Source organism: Cephus cinctus, unplaced genomic scaffold (assembly GCF_000341935.2).
Source record: "Cephus cinctus unplaced genomic scaffold, Ccin1 Ccin1_scaffold0330, whole genome shotgun sequence".
In the NCBI taxonomy this organism is placed as follows: domain Eukaryota; kingdom Metazoa; phylum Arthropoda; class Insecta; order Hymenoptera; family Cephidae; genus Cephus; species Cephus cinctus.
In genome coordinates, this window is record NW_014333027.1 from 2,706,966 (window position 1) to 2,729,505 (window position 22,540).

The 22,540-nt window shown below is 37.4% G+C and overlaps 5 protein-coding genes and 1 long non-coding RNA gene across 17 annotated transcripts in view; 4 read left to right on the plus strand and 2 right to left on the minus strand.

Annotated features, from left to right (window-relative positions):
* Positions 1–76: 76 nt before the first annotated feature.
* On the plus strand, positions 77–4,021 carry LOC107266648 (zinc finger protein 860). Of its 2 annotated transcripts, none has more exons than XM_015737340.2 (4): positions 77–286; positions 431–700; positions 786–1,316; positions 1,405–4,021. In XM_015737340.2, exons 1-4 carry the CDS (start codon positions 104–106, stop codon positions 1,963–1,965), a joined length of 1,545 nt encoding a protein of 514 aa, XP_015592826.1. In that variant the 5' UTR covers positions 77–103; the 3' UTR covers positions 1,966–4,021. The 2 variants fall into 2 exon arrangements, with proteins under 2 accessions (XP_015592826.1, XP_015592827.1); XM_015737341.2 differs by having other exon boundaries at positions 807–1,316.
* Positions 4,021–5,785, minus strand: LOC107266659. 2 transcript variants are annotated; one of them, XM_015737354.2, is made up of 3 exons: positions 5,570–5,785; positions 4,919–5,294; positions 4,021–4,804 (listed from the first exon to the last, which is right to left on the minus strand). In XM_015737354.2, the coding sequence occupies exons 2-3, from the start codon at positions 4,949–4,951 to the stop codon at positions 4,199–4,201; spliced, it is 639 nt and encodes a 212-aa protein (XP_015592840.1). In that variant the 5' UTR covers positions 4,952–5,294; positions 5,570–5,785; the 3' UTR covers positions 4,021–4,198. The 2 variants fall into 2 exon arrangements, with proteins under 2 accessions (XP_015592840.1, XP_024939768.1); XM_025084000.1 differs by lacking the exon at positions 5,570–5,785 and having other exon boundaries at positions 4,919–5,517.
* LOC107266660 lies at positions 4,711–6,909 on the plus strand. The gene is made up of 5 exons (XR_001537464.2): positions 4,711–4,826; positions 5,546–5,862; positions 5,966–6,122; positions 6,183–6,414; positions 6,601–6,909. It is a non-coding gene; the product is annotated as an uncharacterized LOC107266660 (long non-coding RNA).
* On the minus strand, positions 5,944–14,485 carry LOC107266652. Of its 7 annotated transcripts, none has more exons than XM_025083997.1 (4): positions 14,348–14,485; positions 7,136–7,236; positions 6,501–7,066; positions 5,944–6,420 (listed from the first exon to the last, which is right to left on the minus strand). In XM_025083997.1, the coding sequence occupies exons 1-4, from the start codon at positions 14,349–14,351 to the stop codon at positions 6,039–6,041; spliced, it is 1,053 nt and encodes a 350-aa protein (XP_024939765.1). In that variant the 5' UTR covers positions 14,352–14,485; the 3' UTR covers positions 5,944–6,038. The 7 variants fall into 7 exon arrangements, with proteins under 7 accessions (XP_024939765.1, XP_015592832.1, XP_024939767.1 ...); XM_015737346.2 differs by having other exon boundaries at positions 7,136–7,216; positions 14,348–14,481; XM_025083999.1 differs by lacking the exon at positions 14,348–14,485 and adding an exon at positions 13,659–14,327 and having other exon boundaries at positions 7,136–7,216.
* Positions 9,955–11,355, plus strand: LOC107266656. Its single transcript, XM_015737351.2, has 2 exons — positions 9,955–10,236; positions 10,343–11,355. Exons 1-2 carry the CDS (start codon positions 10,060–10,062, stop codon positions 10,901–10,903), a joined length of 738 nt encoding a protein of 245 aa, XP_015592837.1. The 5' UTR covers positions 9,955–10,059; the 3' UTR covers positions 10,904–11,355.
* Positions 14,486–14,780: 295 nt separating the features above from the next.
* Positions 14,781–22,540, plus strand: part of LOC107266646 — a 34,768-nt gene continuing 27,008 nt past the window's right edge. For 2 of the 4 annotated variants that reach the window (XM_025083991.1, XM_015737333.2), the window contains exon 1: positions 15,029–15,241. In XM_025083991.1, the coding sequence (XP_024939759.1) occupies positions 15,163–15,241 (79 nt within the window). In that variant the 5' untranslated portion in view covers positions 15,029–15,162. Of the gene's footprint in view, positions 14,879–15,028; positions 15,242–20,902; positions 21,918–22,540 lie in introns of those variants that run through there. The other 2 variants (XM_015737335.2, XM_015737336.2) reach the window with 2 other exon arrangements.

Consider the following 22,540-nt stretch of genomic DNA (forward strand, 5'->3'; position numbering starts at 1 on the left):
GGGAGTGTTTTATAGTACATATAGTAGCGTTCGATTAAGGTTATAAACGCTGATACTTGCAAGCGTGCAGACTTCCTTTTATATTTGAGATTCCCTACGGAAAATGAACTTTGCCAATGATAATCCCATTCAGGGCGGTCTTCCCCAATTTTCGGAAATTACTTCACGATCAAATTCCGTGTCAAATGCTGGATTCACAAGTAGTAGTGCAACGCAATTGGATGCTTTACAAACTGCAATTTATACCACTGCACCAGGCTCGAATCAATCAAAGCAACAGATTCTGGTAAGATATTTTGTTACTTCATTTCTAAATCCATAAACAAGGAATATTTTGAGATGTAAAGCATATTGCAGTTAATTTAAGATTATGCAGTACGTTGAAACAAAAATTTACTTTAGTTTATAAAATAGAATGTTCTTTGTACAGGTTAATCCATCTAGTAAATATCCTGGAACAATATTAGCATGGCCCGATGCAAATACCTTAATGCAACTCTGTGAAAAACAGGGTATTCAAGCTATAAACATTCCAAATTATAGTCAGAACAGTGCAACTTTGCTCAGTATGCAGCCAAATACATTACCCGTAAGAATTATACCCAATATGTACTTGCCAACGACATCACAAACTGAAATGAATGCTGTCAAACATGAATCTGAAGTTAATAATGAAGCTGATGCTGGAAACTCTAATGCGGTAAGGGATGCTGTGTAACGTACTAGTCATTTGAAATTTAAAAATTGTATGAAATTAATAATAAATAATCATTAAAATACAACAGGACTCTCAAATTCAATTTCAGCAACAAAGTGTATCAATGGCTGAATATTTTCAAAAATTACAAGCAACATCACTTCCTCTAACACTGCAACAGTTGATTAAAATACAGTCTGATCAAACTCAAATAAAAAAAGAAAAGGATGAAGAGCAGAAAGTTGAACAAGCGCAAAGTATACTAAACATCCCTACTGTACCGGTCCTTAGAACGACTCAGGTACAACAAAATGGAAATCATTTCATGAGTGCGGAACACATGATAATGGGAATAAATCCCAATGAAATGAATCTGCATATTGAAAGCCAGCAAGATAATCCTATAGACAATAATACACAAGTACATCCTATCAAAGTTGAACAGCAAATACAAACGGATTCCCCGAAAACAGAACGAAAAATGAAATTCAGGGCGAAAACTGGTGAGATTAAAATTACAGTTGCCTTAGATGGTTCTACTCTATACTGTTGTCCTGAGTGTAACCTAGCGTTTGCTGAGAAATCTGACATCGAACAACATATCCAGGGACATATACAGGTAAATTACAACTACAATAGTTGATACCGATACAAATTTCTGATATATTTTCTCTAAAAGATTAAAAACATACGTTTTTTATTTTCAGGAAAGGAAATATCAATGCAAAGAGTGTGGCGCTATGCTAAAAAGAAAAGAACATTTGGATCAACATATGCGTGGTCATTCGGACGAACGACCATTCAAATGTCCCGTGTGTCAAAAAGCATTTAAACGTAATGAACATTTAACAAGACATTATGTGATTCATTCTGGAGATAAAAATTTCTCGTGCAGTGTTTGCCAAAAGGCATTTTCGCGTAAGGATCATTTAAACAAACATACCCAAACACATTTGGGTATTCGTAAAAGTAAAGCCAAGAAAGACAACGTCTTTGGAGAGAACAAAGACATTCTGGAGAAGAGTATAGATACGGCATCCCCAGGTATCAAACAGGAGATGAACTTCATTACAAAGGATGGTAACTTCGTTAAGCAGGAATACAGTTTTCTACAGCATATCCAAAGCCTTCAGAAGGATCCGAATCTACTTCAGACATTCTCAGCATTCAAAGAACAAGCTCTTAGAGAGGGCGTAATGCTACAACAACAAGCAGTTAACATGAACGAAATTCTGCCACAGAATACAAGATATTTAATGCCATCTTAGTTTTAAATTAGATTTTTCACGCAAGTTTCCAAAGCAATAATCTGACAGTGATTGATGATACTCGTGCGAATATTTGTATTTATCCAAAATATTCGGATATTTCTTTCTTTTCGTTTACTTTTATCCTGGGGTTCGATCATGTATTTTTACTTTCGATGAAGCTAACAGTTGACAGGTGTAAACAACATTAAATGCATAGATTTGCTAATCTATTAAATTTTCATATTTTCATTAAAATGAAAATACATAATCCTGCCTCTATCTCAAAACTGCTTTATGGTCACTCTTGAAAAACACGCATTTATATGCCAAGGCGCAAGAGACGGTCTAGATTTCTAATACTTTGAAAATAAAATAAACTGCCGCAGTACCAAAAGAAGCAGTTTACATGGCCAAGAAAACAGAGGTGTAGAATAATTAGAGATTAGGAAAATCGATGTAGAAGCGAATTCTTCCAAATGAAGCAATGAATATTGCTAGTATGAGGATTAGAAAAATGGCTGCCAGCCTTAAATAGTGCAAACGCACCGTGAACGATGCCTTAGCAAAATTCGCGACATGACAAGTTCGCGGTGTTTCTTGAGGGATGTATTATTATTTTGTCTTCTACGTCAAGTATTCCTGCATATTCGGGAATTCCCGGCTTCCCCGGGTAACAGCGAACAATGGACGTTTTCGTAAAGCTGCTCCAAGCGTATTCTGGCATTAGTAAAAACAGGAAACAGTCGCACAGGTACCCGTGTGATAAACGAATCAAAGAGCCTAAATACGCTTAAAGCATATTTACAATCTCGCTATACAATAAGAATTATCTTGACTCGTATCAGTCAATGACTGCTCCTTGGCCACAAATTACTATATTATAAGATCATAAGACTAGCTTTAAATGAAATAGTTTTCGAATGAATCTAGTCTACAGTCACAATGCTAATATTTGCATTACATTGATTGCAAAGCGAGTAACATTTTCATTGTGATTAACCATGACTTTATCATGTTGCATCTGATAGTCTCTTCCATAATGATATTAAATTTGAATATTTTTACCAAATAATTATACGAAATACTCCATTGCTTACGATATTACCATGATGCTCACTAGTGCAGACGTTTCTTTACTCTTTTCTTTTTTGTTTTGTTATCAACGAACCATTTTTATTTCGATTATGCATCGAATTAATTTCATGTCTTTGTTTTTGTAAGACTTTTATTGTCAGTTTTTCCCTGGAAATTTCAACACTACATAACACAGACAATATTTTCTCAATAATGATTCTCTCTTTCTGATTCTTAATAAAACTCGGCACTACTCCACTGATAAAATGCCAAGTACTTATGCCAATAGATGAATAAGAACGCATGATTGAATATTCTGACAGAATTTAACACTAAAAGTACCATCGACGGGTCATTTGACCCTTTTAAAGCCAATAATACATTTATCAAAAATGGTCGGTATGTTTAGTGTTAATAAGTCAAACCAAATAGTCTGTATGCATAGGGTTTGGCCATTACAAGTTTTTTTATGATTCGATTAAGCTTTCATTTGCACGCGCCATTATACAAAGACTTTTGTACGAGTAACGTGGACGATAAAACTGCCGGAAGTCGTAAACGACGTCGAATTGTCCGTTGAAATTTTGTAAATAGATATATGACAAAGGATCTACCTATTTAATTTTTTTAGTCTAGGTCCCAAGTCATACCGAATGATAATAGAACCAAAGACTTTACTTGTATGTAAATCTCAGTATTTTAATCGTTTGATCAATTATAATTCACTTACTCAATCGGCGATTGTCCTTTAACGCCATTAATCATTTTATATTTTTATAAACAAGATATTTGTACCACCTTGTCTTTTTTTAAGCGATTGATTAGATTAAGTGAGTTTTGCGAATGAGCATTTTTTGCATTTCACGAAACGGTACCGATTACTCAACAAGCCATTGTTACATGTATGATATACTAATTGCCAAAAGATGAAGATGAAAAATGACTCATGTATTTTTCAGACGGAAATATTTTTGAATAAAATAAACGTAGTCAAAGTCAATCTTTTTATACTTGTATTATTTGTCTTCCTCATTTACATCAAATTACATATTATTCATACAATTCTACAGAATACGTATACCGTTGCTATACAATTTATAGAATATTTCGATTCAAAGTTAATTAAATTTAAAGAAACACTATTACATTGTAATACTTTTATTTTGTAGAAGGAGACTCATGTATTTTTAATGGCCAAAGCCAATTTCGCATAGGCCCCATAGGTAAGTCCCAAAAGTGAGCCAAGCCATTCAAGAAGATGGCGACCGACCGTCACAGGAATATGCAGTGTTGAATGTGGAGTGACAGATTCTACAGAACTGTCATCGTCAGAGTCTGCTGTCAACTCTAATTGATCCAGTTGTTTTGGCGCTTCTATATCATCGAGCCAATCGTCCTTAGAAGCGGTAGAAGTGCTGGTTTCAACAGCGGAAGCTTTTTCGTCGGTTGACAGTGAATTTTTCTTAGATTCTTCAGATACATCATACGATCTATCGTCTGCATTTTTATTCTTAGTACTACTATTTGCCACAGTCGGCGCCACGTTCGCCCATATCTTCTTCAAGGCTTCCACGTCTGGATCTGATGGATCCCTGGACAGAATCTTTTCTACGTTACTTGTATCTTCCGGTTTATGAAAAACGAAGTTGTAGGTTGCACGTAATTTTCCAAGTAATTTATCCAGAGGATTCACTTCATTCGTTCTTTCGTGAAACGCTGCCAACTCCTTAACGGGAAATAGTTTCGTGATCTGCGGCTTACATTGCACTTTCGCCAGGAAAATCTAATAAGATTCGAAACAAAATGTAAGTTTCTATATATTTTAAATATCACGTGTGACTGATACGTATACTTAATCGAGTGATAAATGGTACCAGAGAAAAAAAGGAATACTTACGCAAAGAACCAAATATCCAATGTATCCTTTCATGTTTAATGGTATTTTTAACAAATGCGACACGCAAATTCACTGTAAAATTCACTATATGAATTGTCGAAGTGACTACTGATCTTGTACGAATTTCCTCTCGATAGTTTGTACATACAACTGAAGGCTCCTTCAATTTCAAAACCGATTTATACCAATGTGTACTTCAGCGACGTAGACATTGCTGAATTAAAGCATTGTCATAGAAACCCTATTGTATGCAATTGAAATTTCCCTCCTGCGCCATTGTAACCGACCAAATCACTCCCTGCGAATTGCCTAATGTATTTTAAATGCTTTGCACGTACTTGACGACTTGCCGACTTGCCAACACACTTCACTCCACCTATAAACAATATTAATCTTCGTCCCTGTATTTCATAATGGGTCAGAGACCTTCAAAAAAATTGCCAATAGAATGTTACTCAAATATTATAACTGTGCAGTCAGAAATCCTGTGTATCGGATACAACCACAGTAAATTGAATTCTTCTTCGATATAAAATTATATTATTTACACAGTCTCGCCCCGTGAATTGTTTTATCGATATGTATTAAACACGTACAGAGCTCATGACTAATATCCTGATTTTTCAGAACGAAAAAAAAAACCCAGAGTACCTTAGTCATTCACAAAGGGTGCCGCCTGGACAATGATCATTCGCTATACGCTATACAAAGGTAAAAAAGTTAAGCCTGCAATTCGAGGAATATTTTTTAAGTACGCAGAACGATGTTGCTTCGTCTTTGACAATATAATCGGCAGTTGCAGTAATCAGGACAATTATTATTCTACTGGTGTGTCAGTCGCATGTGATCAAATGGCGGATCGCATCAAATCGCGTGCTACGTTCAGGTTTAATTAACTGACGTGCACGGGCTGTTAGCCAGTTTAAATACAATGAATTGTTATGGTAAGTAGGACTGCGGAATATTATATAATCAAAGAAAAATTAAGTTAATGAAACTATTTTTTATTTAAAAAATGAACGTACTTTTTTTTTTGCATTATGGCAGTTCATCCATACATGTTATAATATGAAAGCAGTCTTAAAATTTTTGGAGTATAGTGTCCGAGTCGCATTTTTTCTCAAGGAATAAAACGTAGCGGTACAAGACGTCTCAGGTCCGTGGAAAGGACACTACCAGAATCTTCCAACTCCTTAAGTACAAGGTTAGTCCTCGCTTTGGAATCTTCCCTAGTCAACTCATTCTTTGTGACTGTTTTTTCCAGCAAAGTTTTTAACTGAGGACCGACCCCACCACCTGCAGAAGATACCAGAGTCTCAAGAACGTCGTTTGAGTATCCTGAAAATTTAGCAAAACCCTGCTTTCTGGCGTCTTTACTCAACGCGTCGTACAGCGTCGCCAGTTGCTGAAGTGACGCCCTGGGTGGAATTTTGGCCCGTCTCAAGTAACCAGCTAAGCTGGGTCTTGGTACTTGCACGACTTTTTCACCCAGCAAGGTAAATCTGTAACCGGAAATTATATATTTTTTTTACTCTAATACATTTCCCTTAAACACTCATATTCAAGTACCGTATTAGTATACCTTGTCTCGTCATCCTCTTCTTCGAGACTTTCAATTTCCTCAACGGATTTTGTAGGACTTGAATGTTTTGACTGAATCGATTCTTGATTACCCTCTTCAGAGATCAGAGAAGCAGAGGGATTTACTATACCGTAGATCTCTTCCACGACGCTTTGGATACTGGGTTTCTTCTTCTTGTCATTCTCCACTGTGGTGGCGCTACTTTCGTTTCCGGTCTGCCGATCAACCTCCGGCTGTTCATAATTTGACTCAGTGGTTCCATGAGGGACTTCAGCCACTTCTTGGTTCACTTCAGGAGTAGCGTAATTCATTTCGACATTCTCTTCATTTACTTCCGGTATCTCCACGTGACTGATACTCGTCTCAACCATTGAAGACAAAGGCATTGAATTCGTTGTCATAGTCATCGTCATGATAGTCGACGACTCGATCATCGTCTCCATTGTCGTCGACAATGGCTGATGTTGACCTGGCGGATGAGGACTGGTAGTCGGAATTGAAGAATTGCTTCCCTGCGTCTCCTCTATCTGAAGTCTCTTCAGTTGCTCAACAGTATGAAATATAACCTGCGGAAGAAGAAAATAATAACAAAAATTTTAATAATTATTTAACTACTTGAAACAGCTATACTCTACCTGCATCGAGGCTGGAAGATAAGAGTCCGAAAATACAGGTTTGGTAAATGCCGGTGGTTTCCTCACGACACTGGCTCTGACCTGGAACAAGTGTCGCGTTACTATAAAAAATTAATTCACGAATTTATTACAAAATCAATTAGAAAATCGCCTCTAAGTAAACTATTTATTTCGTAAATTTTTTAATATAAATGACACAGTGTATATGACTTATCGCTTCATAAATCTTGTTCTGTGTCGCTCTACTTTGACACTCCTCTTCCTATCTAAGTTTGACAAGGACTGAACGAACGTTCCTAAACTAATTAATATTCAACCTCATTAACGCCATAACCACTATACACGAATACAAAGTATTTCAGTACTGCTTTTTTGTATTTAACATTCCATTTTACTTTCCTTTTTTTAATATCCTCACCAAGTATCTCTTAGTAGCATTCTAGTTTATATATATATGTATGTAACTGGGTGCCCACACTACTGAATTCGAATCAGATATTTGTGGCGCGGATATAAAGGAGGACTCACCTTGAATGATGGAACCGAATCGATTAGCTGACATACGCAGATATATCTATACCAAATATATACTCTATAGAATACGAATATATATATATATAGAGAGAGAGAGAGTTCATACATGTATGTAGTCCTACTAGTAAAAAAGTTTAATGCATTTTACAAGTGAAATGTTATGTGTTCCAGTTCTACGTATTTGTATCCTTTGGGGAAATCAGAAATGTAAATTCCTAACTAAACCAAGGAATAATAACCCATGGGTATAAATCCAAGCTAACGCGACTGTTATATTTTAATATGTATTTTTTTATATATCACGGATCCACGTATACGTTGCATGTGAATTGTATATGAAAATGGTATTATATTTGCCAACTCACAAAACTATGCAATATGAACTAGTATTGTGACGTCAATTGGATAATGATGCACGTGTATATTATTGTTATACTTTTTCATATCACGATTATCCCGTCGCACGGTCCTTCGTCATTCGATCAATCCGTTTGGATGATTAACGCAAGAGATTCCTTAAGGACGTATATAAATTCTATTAATTTATTAGCATACTAGTCGCATTTACGTAATTAGTAAGACAAGCACTGATTATCATATTCATGAAAAGTTAATTAATACAGATTTAATTAGTCAGGCAACAGATACGCCGCTACGATCTAATCAGCTGTCGTATTTAGATCGATTGATGAAAATTAAGTAAAGTCAAACTTACCCCTGTGAGTAATAATATAGCAAAGAAAATTCCGTGTGTATACATTTTTTAATATATATTTTTTCAAATTCACTAATTTCCTTTTTTCTTTTTTTGTACAAACAGATATATGTATGTTGTATATATTTAAAGTCTGCAAATATCCAAATATGATATTCTATGATAATTTCATATTCTCTTTCTGTATTTGCACTGGAACATCTTCTGTTTCAAGCTTTGTCCAACGGCTGGTGGATCGAGACTGGTCTTGAAAAGTTTATAACGGTTTCAGGTCGTCCTCGCATCGCACACCTATATATATGTATATATGAAAGACCCTCTCGTAGATGTCCTCCACGTATACCTACACGCATTTATGATGCCAACGTACAGACACTGCGTTCGGCATGCATACAGATAAAATAAAATATTACAAATATGTTGTCCAATATAATTAATAATATATATATTAAGTATTGATTGATAGACAAAAGTAATTTTTTAAAAATTCCAAATTATAAAAAAAAAACCATATATTTTTTCAAACGAAGGTACATATGCGTATAGATTACAAAATTAGGAAAGAATCGTCACGTGTGAAACGACCTGTACAGGTATCAATGTACGTATAGTAGAACAGTGCACGAATTAAGTGTATGCAATCTGGGTCTTAAAGAATGTTACAAAAAATTTCGTATTCCACGCTCGTTCCAAGAAAATTTCACACGTGCGTCAAACACGGCACGAGAGTCGATCGGTCGATAGGTATTACGATTAATCGAATGAGTGATTGATAAAAAATGGTGACGTCAAGAAATAATATGCGTATAAGATATGTATGAAAATATATGCATGTAAGAAACATTGCGTGTACGTCTCGCGACTATGAGGTGATTATGATTGAAATGAACGTCATGCATTTTGAATTCTTGGAACTGACGTGAACTTGGCATCGGATGTAATTTAATTATTTATTAATGAGGAATTATGGGAATTATTATTACTATTCCTAATCGAGTATAATTGAGGGCTGAATTTTAAACCTTTAATTTGCTTATTAGTCAAATCTTGGATATCTCTACTTGGACACTTATCCTTGAGACAAAAAGGGATCTGAACTTAGCTGCAAGAGACTGGATATATTCCTGAGTGTTTTAAAACTTCAAGGCGAGTTGGTAAGCCGATGCTTATTAACGGCCGACAACTCCCCTTTGTATATTATTATATATATAAACTTAATCAAAAATATGCCGACCGGTTTTTAAGTGAATTCTGGAATTTTGCGTATACCTCATTCAATATTACTCGTGGAATTTTCTTACACGGATGATTGTATTTTAGGTACGCTTATAAATGAAGAAAATTAGGTTCATGAAGATTCGATAAATTGTTTTTTTTTCAGTGTTTCAAATATGTATATGTTAGGTATAGAAAAGGAAAAAGAGGTAAAATGGTATTTTAATATAATTGAGAGAAAGACAATTGATAATTTATATGATATTGCGATAAATATTGACGAAAATGGTTTTCGTGTTTTTCATTTTCTTTCTTTTTTTTTTTTTTTGTAACAGATCATTTATGGTAAGGGTAACCGTGTTTTGTAATTTCTTCTTGTTTCCTGGTGAGCCAATGTACGTTTAGCAATAATCAGTAGCGACTTGGGTGGCTTAATGGGAATGCGTCTATTTGAAAAGATATGAATATTATGGATAGCCATGTGGGTACCCTTATGCGATTATGCTCGAGAAATCCTATATATTCGCTGTCGTTGGCGATCGGCCGATTTAGAAGCGCCTTAAAAATTGTGAGGTTCGTCGTGACAATTGTATTAAAGTGTAAAATGAAATCAAGCGCTCTATTCGTGCTACTACTGGTAAGTGCAGCGTCACCAAAATACACTAATAATTATATACAGAGGTTATGGATGAAAATGAATTTTTTAAAATTTACATAAAACAGTGCATGCTTAACTTTTTAAGGTTACGATCGTACAATCGAAGCCAATCGATAGATCGATAGACGAAACCGAAAATGAAATAGAGAATGGAAGCCAAAGTGACTACAAAAATTCTCCGGATGATCCAAAAGATTCCATAGCGGCTGGTAGCGATTTAATAACAGTGCCAAAGGACGTGGAAACTCAGAAATCTGATAATGTTAATCAGGATAACATTGAACTGGTCGAAACCACAACGCGGATACCTCAACCGCCTGCGTCCTGGTTCCTGACGCCACTGCTTCAAAAAATCCAATTCTCTCCGCAAGCCTTCTTGCAAGACAGGCTGGGGCAAATTAAAGAAATTTTTAAGAACTTGGCAGCTGTCAATCCACAGAATGCAAAACAGTTGGCAGCAACTTCCGGTTTGTTAAATCTCGTTGGCTTGAGCGAACCTGGATTTTACACTGACCGTCTGGACGCTGCTGGTTTTCTTGGTGGTAACGGGTGGTTTGCTAATAAGGGGGGAATTCTTGGTGGACCCGGCGCACTGGTCTCCACCGGAAGTCTCCTTACAGATTATCCTACTCCTTACAAAAAATAAAAAAAAAATTAATTATCTATCTCAATCACATGAAAATGTATAGTCAGTGTCGTCATTATTATTTTGTTAATACATTGCGATCGCCTTTTGTTCCGTCTTAGTGAAACATTAGTTTTTGTATACAAATTTTTTGGAAAATTATGTGGATTCAAATTTATTGTACATTTTTTTTATTTATTTAAATAAAATATACTGATCAAATATATTTTTTGTGAAAGTAAAAAAAGTGTGATGCTAAGCGAATTTCTTGGAACTGTCAGAGTATTTTTTGAAAGTACATTTAAAAGTTATACTACTTACTGGTATACGTAAGGCACGCCTGAACGTGGCTGAATATTGTGTAATTCATACGCGAGTGGAAAAATAAAGATTAAAGTAAATCCTGATGATTTATTTTCCGCGTGCTATTTCAAATACGTCTGTGCCTGGATAACCTATGGTACATTATTCGCCAGCCTCATAACTCCAAAGGGATGGTTTGCACTGGAAACGTTATGTCTGTTTGTTAAATGGTGGCAAAAGCATAAGCCCACTATTATCTACCATTCCCCATTCAGGGTGTAAAATATAAATACATTTATTTAGTTTAGCACAGGCTAGATGGGGTCCCTGAAATCGTAATAGGAAATAGCATCATAAAAACGAAAGACAACGACCAATGATTTATATTGATTTTATTCGCAAGGACATATCATATTGGTTTATTCTTTTATGCAAATAATATGATATTCCTATTCATTGTTATTTTTTTCCTCGAAAGATCAAACGACGTTTCAGTCCTGAAAAACATCGGAAGTCGTCGAGACGCTTTCTTATATCTTCGAGCATGAAGAATAACGACGTGGAATATTACGACTGCGTCCGATCATTCCCAAAGGAGGTATAAGCTAAAAGCAAAATTTTTGTCGGAAAATTTTTAATATTTTTAAAAATGCCAAACAATTTTATCAAAACAAATAAGATGGCGCTGGAATCGTCGTGAGGTAATAACGTTTTTTTTAATGCCTTGATATCGTTTCGGGAGCCACTTATCGATAGAGCGTAACAATTTTTTTTTTTTCAACTTTAGAACAATTTTTTTTTACAGAATTTTCTTACACCCAATCGTTTTATTTTTATGATTTCAAGTCGATTCATTTTTAATGCATTTTTAAAATATTATTTTAACTTTGTACTCTACGATGCACTATTGCCGATAAGATGAGTGAACTTTGCTCCGTGCTACTTTACTTACGTTCAACGTAAATTTATTTTTCTTACCTTTTCACACGTAATGCATACTCACGCGATCCTTGTTTCTTTTCTATTGATAATATCCTTTGTCACCATTGTTCCCGTGGTACTGATAACGTCGATCTCTACTTGACCTGTTGAACTTTGGGTCTCACTTAATCCACTTACAATAAACACTGCGCAGCACGTCATTGTTCGAGGAAAAATGTCGAGAATGCTTCGTATTCTCGGTACTTGCGTGTCTGTGCCAATAAATTACTTCAAGAGGACTAAGAGTTTATCTTAAGAAACTTTTGCAGGAATCTAGATTTATGGTATAGTATCTACGAATTAAGTTATATCTTTTCCTTAGACTCTGTATTAAAGTTTTCACACTGTATATATTATGTTTTCAACGGTGTGAGTATATATCGTCCTGCCTCTAACTAAAATAGAATACCATTTCAAAGGAAACAAAGAAAGGAAAGAAAGTTGAGAAATTTTCCTCTTGGTATGCATTTCCATCTTCTTGAACGCTCGACTAATGTAACGGGTATCAAGGGCTGAAACAACGTAGACATATGTATACTGCGCGTACAAGATACGAAAAGCTCTTCGAGACAGTTCCGGAATGTTCTGCAAGTTTTTTCATCAGTGGTGAAAAAAGACAAACATTTTCTGTAACAAATTGATATTTTTATATTATTTCAATAAAAACGCTATATAATATATTCCAAGTCTTAACGTAACTTCATCTTTCCCCTGTTACGTAAGTAACGTCACTTGCAGACAAAACATTTCCTTGGCTGTTATTCGAAGAGAAAAATAGTAAGATTGTAAAATTGAAAAGCTTTTTTTCGAAATCGAGGTAATTCTCCATTTTTGGAGTTTTCATTTTCATTATCTTAATTAGTAGCACTCGACACCCACGCCTCTTCGCGAGGTGATCGTCTTTGTTTATACTAATTGGTCAATAAGAATAAAGGAGTCGTATGTCAATGAATAATAATCGAAATAAAATGCATAAAAATTCAGAGAAGAATCATATATTTAAGAGGGTTGTAATATATTCCGAATAAAAGAATTTTCAGAATATCGGGAATGCATAAAATTTGAATAAAGGAGGTCATTCCAACTGGCGATCGTTCGTTCCAGGCAAGAATTGCATCGACCATGGAGAACGTTGCTGGAATTCAAGATTCCACTCGAAGAGAATAACAGGACCTGGAATTGACTATAGCAGCGAAATTAGAGACTATATAAAAGAGCCTAACGATTGAAAACGATTGAAAATGATATAAATCGAAAAAAAGTTTACTTCACAGAATACATATACAGGCCCTCATTAACGACCAGTCCTTACTTAAGATTGTAATGATTAATGACATTAGATAACGGGTAATAATCATTACAAAGCAATCCGGATTCGATCTGAATCGAAATACAAGACGCTTTCTCTTATAGTTCGCTGTTAAGACCTATATGTATATTGAAATCAAACAATCTTTATCAAGCTAGTTAGTATATTGATAAGTGTACATACAGCTATATCCAATCAGCTAGTAAAGCTCAAGACGAATATCCATGGGAAAACTGCAACAGATGTAGACTTGAAGATTCAAAAGCAAAAGAATGTATCGAATAAGCGATTAAGCGTAAATAATGCAGTTCACTAAGAGAGTACAAGTCTATGCTAAGCTGCGTGTAACGTAACATGTGGCGTGTATTGCAGTCTAGAAGTAATGGATAATCGACCGTACTATACTCCCCTTGGCTAATTACAGTCTATTCCGCGTAAGATGGCCTCGCGTGCAACTCCAGACTACGCGAACAGTATGGCTCCTCGTCGTATAACAATTACAATTACATTATAGTAATTAGAAAAGTCGTAAAGAAAGAAATCGACAGCGAGTAAAAGACGTTGAGGAGAGAGACAACTATGTATAATATTTGATATATTGACAATGGTAAGTAAAAACGTGCTTAATACTACAGCAATAAGGCAAAGGTAAGACCAAATAATACGCGTGGGCGGCTTGTGCGCGTCATAATCAGACAAGCCAAGTCAAGCAGGGTTTCAAGACGGCTGGTTTGGAAAGAGTGGGGTGACGGTACCCCTGGTGGGGCTCAGTGGGGCTGCCAGACTAGAAACAGTCGAGTCCCGGCCGGGCTCCGGGATGCTCACGGGCCTCTTTAAGTTACAAGGGTGGAGGCATTTATGAATAGACTTACACATATAAGCACTAGGTGGTTTCCGAATGTCCTTAGAAAGGATCAGCGGCCCTCTTGAGACTAACAGTTGAGAAGAAATAGCGTTATATGTTAGATACTATAGAGGAAAGACGTGACTCGTATGTCGGTCGATCACCAAGTGAGAGTAACAGAGCTGGTGACACGCGCGGGATCGCAATAAGGAAGAGAGTGGGGATGAGAGTCGTGTATAAGGATAGCGAAAGAGAGAGAAAGAGAGCATGAGAGAAATGAGAAGAAAATAAGAGAAGGAATCATAGAGCGGGAGTAGGGGAAAGCCAGTATAAAAATGCCGAACAACAAAGTCTAGCGGTGGAAAATGGATGGGCCAATCAGAGACGACGGTACAGTGGCGCCGCGCTTGGGGATGGTGGAGAATTAAATTGACCAAGCATGAATAAGGAATTCAGTCGACCGAACGACACGAAGTTGAACGCTCGAATCTCGAGCACGATGCGAGAGGAAAGATGCCGAATGATCGCGGAAGCCAAGTGCCGCGGTATAATAGTAATAGTAAGAATAAAGGCAAAATAGATTGCAGGTCCTTTAGAAGCCCTGACACGTGTACGTCACGTTTTCATTTGGCCGAGTCGCGCCGTAACAGCTGCGTCGCGACGCGTTCGTCCACGCTACACGCACGACTTGTCCCCGAGAGGCGGCAAAGCGACTGCGGCAACGTTCACAAAAACGATCTGTGGCATCGTGACCTGCGATCTGAACGTTTTCATGTAAAATTGTCACTACCTGTCTTTGTTCCTATGGCCTAGCGTGGATCCCATTATCATCTCGCGTGACACATGAGTATCAAATTGTCAACCGGCCGACAATGGGCACTATGCAGTTGTTATGAAAATCGGAGTCCTCGATTTATTTTGTGTAAGTAAACGATTAACAGCAGTGATCTGCCGTTTATTTTGCACACGATCAATTCCTGCAATAGGCAAATAATGTTCTCGTGCATCCTTGTCTCTTTATATACACCCTTACACACCTACGTGATACATTAGCTTACCAGTCAGGCACTGCATATGCTCCTATTTTCAATCTTATTACAGTTTCTTACACAAGCCTCTTTCTCTTCTTAAAGTTATCAGTTTACCCTATAACTTTCATTCTCTTTTTCTCTTTGAAGCACGCGAAGAGTATCAGTATGTACTCCTTTTTTATTTCATTTATTTCTCTTTTTATCTTCATGACTCTTTTATTTTTAAGCAGCGTTGATTTGCCGCTCGGATTCTCGCTGCGTCACCTTAAAGCCTGTTACACGCTTCGACATAAGATTGTGTTGTATTGTATACAGGGTGTTCTGAAATTACCTGACCAACGGGATATGGCGGTGTTCGGAAGATACCACTGATCACGAAAATGACCTTCCTTTTCTCCGGAAGGTCATAGTTTTTAAATGGGAGCAGACCAAAGTTGACCAATCAAAGCAAGGCGTCAAGAGAAACGTAGGCACCTACGAACTCTGAGTTTTCGTCCCTCGCTTTTGTTTCTCGGTGGCTTGTTTCTTGTTTCTTGTTTACAATAGGCATGTCTTCAGCTGACGTCATCCTGCACGAAGCCACCGAGAAACAAAAGCGAGAGAAGAAAACTCAGAGTTCGTAGGTGCCTACGTTTCTCTTGACGCCTTGCTTTGATTGGTCAACTTTGGTCTGCTCCCATTTAAAAACTATGACCTTCCGGAGAAAAAGAAGGACATTTTCGTGATCAGTGGTGCCTCCCGAACACCGCCATACCCCGTTGGTCAGGTAATTTCGGAACGCCCTGTATATGAATAAGTATAACAGATCGTGAAATAATCGTGTGATGAAGCGAAGCACTGTCGACAGTAACGTTACTTATTTTACGTATTTTGAACTATCACTGTATTATTGCTTTAACCTGATTTTCAGGCGGGATCTATTTTAACATAAGCATCTTTTCGCTAGAATATACGATTGTCGAGTCTTATAAATATTTTCATTCGTCCCAGATTCCGAAAAAGAAAGAGAGAGAGACGTAAAACGAGATTAAGAGAGCGAAAGATATCGCTCTTCTCAAATTCAACTACAGAAAATTACAAATTCGACCTTGCCACGATTTTGATTCCGTGAAACACGTTCAAGGCAGCCAATCGGATTAACGAGTTGACACACGTGTCTGCCAAAATTGGATTTGAACAGCAAAATAAAGATCGATGGACGCTCTCAATTCTTGGCTTCGAGTGATCCCTTTTGTACTCTGATGAATTCAAGTGGAAAGAAAATTGTTTCCTAATTGTATCAAATTGCAGAATCCACGGTTATCCTGTAAACTTTGTGAATAAATTGTACAAATTCAGAATTTTTATTTTGCATGATTAAAGCTCGATTATCCCAACACGGTTTGTTGTTTAAATTGAGTTTAATTGCGCGATTAGCCAATTAAATCCGTTGATCTTCAGAATTTTTTCCTACCGAGCTCCGTCAAAGAAGTCGGGCCTACGAGCCATTCGCAAGGCACCCCTTTCGCTGCATAGAAACTCTTACTCTCTGCAGATCCCATTATCAAGTGCACTTAGGTACTCATCCTCTTATTTAATAATCGTAGGTTCAAAGGTCATATAGCAAGCGCATTGACGTGACAATAAATAGCCGTCCATGATCAGGTCAGCATACGTGGCAGCTGGTTGACACGTCTATAACGACAAATTGGTCTGACGTCATTCATTGATAATTGAACTTGGTTCGATCGTTCCACATCCGCACACTATACTACGTCAAATATTCCCATTAGACACAATATAGCATAGGAACTACTAATATACTGTCCGATTATATTGTGTATATCTATATATACCTTACGTCATATATATACGTAAAAACGAGGATAATAACATCGACACAAATGGATATCGCGTATAGTCGCGAACCAACCGCCTTAATCTAGTTTAATATACATATAATAGAAAGAAATATCCGGCCGGATCTACGATAAGGAATTTTCATTTGAATTTTTAACGTGTAGCTTCGCCATATAATTCTTCACAATTTTACGGCTTTTATGTCGCCTAAACTCTTCCCACTGTTAACGAATTGAATAGGCAACCGAGAGAGGGCTTTTACTTGATTTATTTATGCTACTGGAGGAACGTTGCAAATTTTCTATCATCTCCTTTCATATTCGATTACATTCATTTTTATGCCTATTTTTATCGTCGCGTTAGAACCGATCGTCATTTCTCCCTGTTCTTGCATAATTCATGGCTAAGATATCATCCCCCTGAGTCTCGCTTCCGTTTCCGGTGTGAAGTTTCTTTGAATTGGAATATCGGTCCGCGCGATTCCTTATAGAAAAAAAAAAAAGTCAAAAGAGCATTATAATGGTGTACGTGTATACAAAAGGGGACAAAAACTGGATAACTTTGGAATTATTACCGGGTGGATGCTCGATATTGGTACAGCTCAGTACACTTTTATTTTCTTCTTCGTTTCTCTGTGACGTTCAGCTTTTTTTTTTTAATACGCATACGCGTACTCGATATATCAACTTATATTAAATTTTACGATTAATCAGTCGGATCGTTCACAATCATTTGACTATGCACTTCTAGTTTTCATGTTCTTGCTCTGTAGCAGTCAGCTGAAGATTCTTAAATGAAGGAACGCAAGTACGGATATATCAGAAATCCGATAGTAATCTTATATGCGCAATGGAAGCTTAGAATAATAACGTACTTCCGTAGGATTTGAACTTGGTAAAGACCCTGCAGAATTGTATAGAGGGATTCAAGCCTGCGTGGCACAGCGTTTGTCTCTGTCTCTCCTTCTCTCTCTCTCTCTCTCTCTCTCTCTCTCTCTCTCTCTTTCTCTCTCTCGCTTTGTCTCCTTCTGCTGGCTCTATCGATTTAGGAAAGCATAACATGGCACCCTACACGGGCTTTCCGTATTTTGACAGGCAGAACGTTAAACGCGTCGCACTTCCTACCTTATGGATGCGCCCTAACACGTTGATCCTTCTTACGCAACATAATCTGTATACGAGCCATATGTACTTGCAATGGAAACTTTCAGTTTCCGTTAACATAAATATTTTATCGTTGTGCATTAAGATAAAAATGTATAGTAAAGAATTATATGCAATTAACGATATTTTTGTGGATATTTACGTTTGGCTAAGGGATATTTTGGGGACCCAAAAGATTAAGCGGTCAAAACTGCAAGCTAATGTTTTTTTTTTTTTTTTAAACTAATATCTTGGGATGTGACAGCATTGGAACTCTTAGCTAACCTAACTTAACCTAACTTAACCTAACAATATAAACAATTTTACTAACAATAAACAAAATATAAACAAATTCGCTGTGAGAGTCCGCTTTATGGTCCTCAAAACAGTCATTACGCTGGAAAAACTTTGAGGTCGGAACCCAAAACAGCCATATGACCTCAAATAAGCGTCTTCGTAAATGAAATCGTCTCCAAAGTATGCCATAGCCAAGTTTATATGTATATATGTGTATATGTGCCGTTCCTATAATTTGAGGATAGGGTACCATAAAGCGGTGTTCACAATACCGAGCGAGATATCACAGCATTGAAATTCTATCCAATCCTAACCTAACGTGATGCTTTCTAGGCCCATCGCAGCACCGGGTGCCTAGGATTAGAAAAAACGTTTACAAATTTGGTGTGACACATCGCTTTATGGTCCTCAATATAGCCCAACGCCAAATTCATACGTATATATGTAATGTTTATGTACAGTCAAGTAACAAAATTTTTTATGTATAAATTACACGACACGAATCTGTCCTGTTGGGCACTGCCGAGAATCTCTTGGCACTTTCTTCCGGGTCGAGTGCTCTTTCCTATAGGTAGTGCGCGCCGGCCTATTTAGGTAAAACTAAGAATGAGAGTGGGGGTAAAGAGATAAGGAAAAAAAAATAAAAAATATAGACAATGGGGATGACTATGTCGTTGCCGATGGCAGAGTTTGAGGAGATTGAGTATATAGACTTTCTGCTTCTCCCTCGAGTACTATTCGAGTAACGAAGCCTTTACTAAATAGTAGTAGTCATAGTGGTAGTAGCAGTAGTAGTAGTAGTATCAGTAGTATCAATAGTAGTAGTGCTGTAAACGTAGTGGTAACAGGGGTATATCCTCTTGGTATTCTCGTTATTGGGATGCGGTCGATTCGGCAGACTTGTCCTTGGCTCTTTTCACTCATTCTCTCCATGCCCTCTTGGCCTTTTTTCTCTTTTTACCCTTTATTCTTTTTTTTCTTTTTTCCTATCTCACCTATTCCTCCCCTAACTTCATTCACCTTCCGCGATTCCCTTAGCTTTTGAAGTATATTGTTGGCATTACTCTCATTGAATGATTTTGTACTTTGTACATTGTGTACGCTCCTTTAAGATTTTCGAGGTTCATGATTATTTTTTACGTCGAGAAATGAGTTTGCGATTTTATTGTCATGGAACGCGGTAACTGATAATCTGAATGTGGAGTATATAATATAACGTGAATGGTTGGAGCATCGAGGGTTTTACAATTAGAAAACTTTTATAGCTGAATTAATTGAATGAGTTTGATTTGGGCTTCGTGTAATAATTTTTGAATTCTATTAACCCATTCGAGACGACGATTTTTTTCGAACACGGTCCCCAGGAGCGAAATTTTTTAGATTTAGATAATTTGTAGATTTTTTGGTACACAGTAAAACCAATGCCAAATTTTGTTTTCCTGTACTTTACAGATTTCATTAGTTCCAGAAAAATCTTATTTCGGCGACTAGTTTACTCGGAACTGATAATCGCACATTACTGTTATTGCATACACGGTGTGCAGGCTGTCTTATAGCCTCGGAAATTCATTGCACACACGGTGTTCAATCGGTCTCGAATGGGTTAAGAAAGTTTCGGGGTACTTTGGGGATAAGTGTCAAATTGCAATGATACGTGATGAATTTATCGAGATCTTTACATATGTGCTGTCATGCATGCATTTTAGCATACTGTATTCCTGCTGGTACAGTACAGAATCCCTGAGATATTGTTCGATGCTGCAGAAACTGTTGATCGATTGTTTAACAATGTCATTGTTATGCATAATGCTGACACTCGTGGAGATTGTTTCCCTTTGCCAGGATATTTTTGTTGTTCGTGAAAACTCCTCTGAAAATCAAACTGTCAAATTCGTGTCAGGAATTACCCGTGTCCTATTTTATTCTGAGTAACAGTGGCGGCAGATGAAATTTTTTACATGAATCATCGTCGGAATCGAATTTGAAAAATTTCAACTGGCATCCTTTGTATCTGCCGATAACACGATTGCGTAAGATGTATGACGAGGCACGGTCTCGTTCGTACGATGCGTTTACTTGTATCCTTTGTTCTTTTACCTTCGGGCGAAAAGAGGGTAAAAATGATGATAAAAAGAAGTACTAAAAAAGTAAAGGAAATTCCACCCTTCGTAACTTGTCGAGGGGTTCGCTACTCTCCTCTGGGTATAACCGTCCTGCTGATTATGGGAATGGTAGCAATGACGGTATTCCCATCATTCCCTGGTAAATTTTCAGCAATCCCACCAGCAGTTAATTCGTGGTGGTAAGACCCACGTGAAGATGGCGGCGAGTCGAGACGATACTTCGCCGAGGAGGCGTTGAATTAAGGGCGCCGGTGGAAGGCGAAAAGGAGGTGGCAAGCCAAGAGGAAGAAGAAGAAATTGAAAGCTGCTGAGACTAAGAGACAGAGGAGTCGGCTGCTGGTCGAGGAGTCGAGCCTCGTCGTTCAGGCGTGGCAGAAGTGCAAGAGGTGGTTTAACCCTGTAATTCCCCTAGTAGCCTGTGAATAGGGGTCAGGGAAATTGACTGGGTGAAGCCCGTGCACCGTAACGCCGTCAAGCGGTGGATCATGGGTAGACGTAAACAACTCGTCACGTGGCCAGTGAACATTTGAGTACAAATACTTAGCGGAAGTAGGAGGAAGACAAAAACCGTCCAAGAGTGGCAACGACGCAAAAGAAAATTCCCTAGACTCGGAGAGATAATGCAAAGCGTATTATAACTTTTATGACGCGTTTGATCAGTGATCCTTTCGTGATTCGTAATGGACCTTTCGGCATACGTATAGATACATGCATGTAACGTGTGTGAATATCTAGACGATTGACATTAAGTCATATGCATCGGATTAATTCTATATACACAGTGCCATCTGGTTATGGTTTTACCATGAGGAATCCCATACGTGCTCCTTATTTATTCGTCGTATATACATTTTCTTTTTCTCCCACTGTTTTCTCACGTCAAACAGTCTGTGAAACCAGCAGATCCTAGTGATGCGTGCGCGTATGGTGTACAGTATCGTGACGTGATCAGTGCTCAGTATTATTGTGAACGACGACCACGTGCGCTAAGGTTGTCAAAATCTTGCGATACCAGTCGAACGTATTTGATATTGACGGGGATGCGTTTTTCTTCTTTGGATGCGGATGCTGCGATCTCCGTGCGGTGTGCCTCGTAGATTACGGCGAGAGAAAGGAACACGCTGATGACGAGATGAAGCTGGGTGATAATATGGCTGCTGTGGAAGGTGAGCATGACACTGTTTACATTGAGAAGACTTGCATGGAATTTCTCAACTGTATAATCTTACACAGGTGGTATGTTTACGGGAATATTTTTCATTGATATATTCAATTCGGAATTTTTTAACTTTTTTTTTTTTTTTGATATTTTGCATATGTAAAATTTCTTCTATATTACATACCAGAGAAATATTCTATACGCGTTTGTGGGACTTTAAGTGTTTCAGATGTAAAATGACTTCAAACGTACTGTAAATGTTTTCGAAATGTTCACGTAGGACGTCTGTGGGACGTTTATGGAACTTTAAATGTCATAGACGTGAAAAGACTTCAAACGTACCATAGATGATCTACAAATGTTCACGAAACATATTTGTCCTGAGGATACTATGCGGATAGCTGTTACTAGCTTGAATAAGTGCCCCTCGTTTAGTTTAATTATTACGTGTAAATTACGCAGGAGACTTGTCTTGTGTAGGTACGCGTTTGGTAGCCCTGTGCCTCCAATGTCGCACAACGGTGACCTCTGACCTTCCGTTATCGCGTAATAAATTCCTATCATCGTTATTATTGCCGGCAAGGAGAGATACTGCGACATCGAGCCTAAATCACGTCACGGTAAGTTTCT

Excerpts from the sequence above, each read along its gene's own strand:
- LOC107266648 (XM_015737340.2), top strand. The coding sequence starts at position 104 with ATGAACTTTGCCAATGATAATCCCATTCAGGGCGGTCTTCCCCAATTT. Across the intron at positions 287-430 it reads AATCAAAGCAACAGATTCTG|GTTAATCCATCTAGTAAATA; the intron begins GTAAGATATTTT and ends TTCTTTGTACAG. Across the intron at positions 701-785 it reads ATGCTGGAAACTCTAATGCG|GACTCTCAAATTCAATTTCA; the intron begins GTAAGGGATGCT and ends AAAATACAACAG.
- LOC107266659 (XM_015737354.2), bottom strand. The coding sequence starts at position 4,951 with ATGAAAGGATACATTGGATATTTGGTTCTTTGC. Across the intron at positions 4,805-4,918 it reads TTGGATATTTGGTTCTTTGC|ATTTTCCTGGCGAAAGTGCA; the intron begins GTAAGTATTCCT and ends GAATCTTATTAG.
- LOC107266652 (XM_015737344.2), bottom strand. The coding sequence starts at position 7,777 with ATGTATGAACTCTCTCTCTCTCTATATATATATATATTCGTATTCTAT. Across the intron at positions 7,067-7,135 it reads ATCTTCCAGCCTCGATGCAG|GTTATATTTCATACTGTTGA; the intron begins GTAGAGTATAGC and ends CTTCTTCCGCAG. Across the intron at positions 6,421-6,500 it reads GAAGAGGATGACGAGACAAG|ATTTACCTTGCTGGGTGAAA; the intron begins GTATACTAATAC and ends TTCCGGTTACAG.
- LOC107266656 (XM_015737351.2), top strand. The coding sequence starts at position 10,060 with ATGAATATTATGGATAGCCATGTGGGTACCCTTATGCGATTATGCTCG. Across the intron at positions 10,237-10,342 it reads CTCTATTCGTGCTACTACTG|GTTACGATCGTACAATCGAA; the intron begins GTAAGTGCAGCG and ends TAACTTTTTAAG.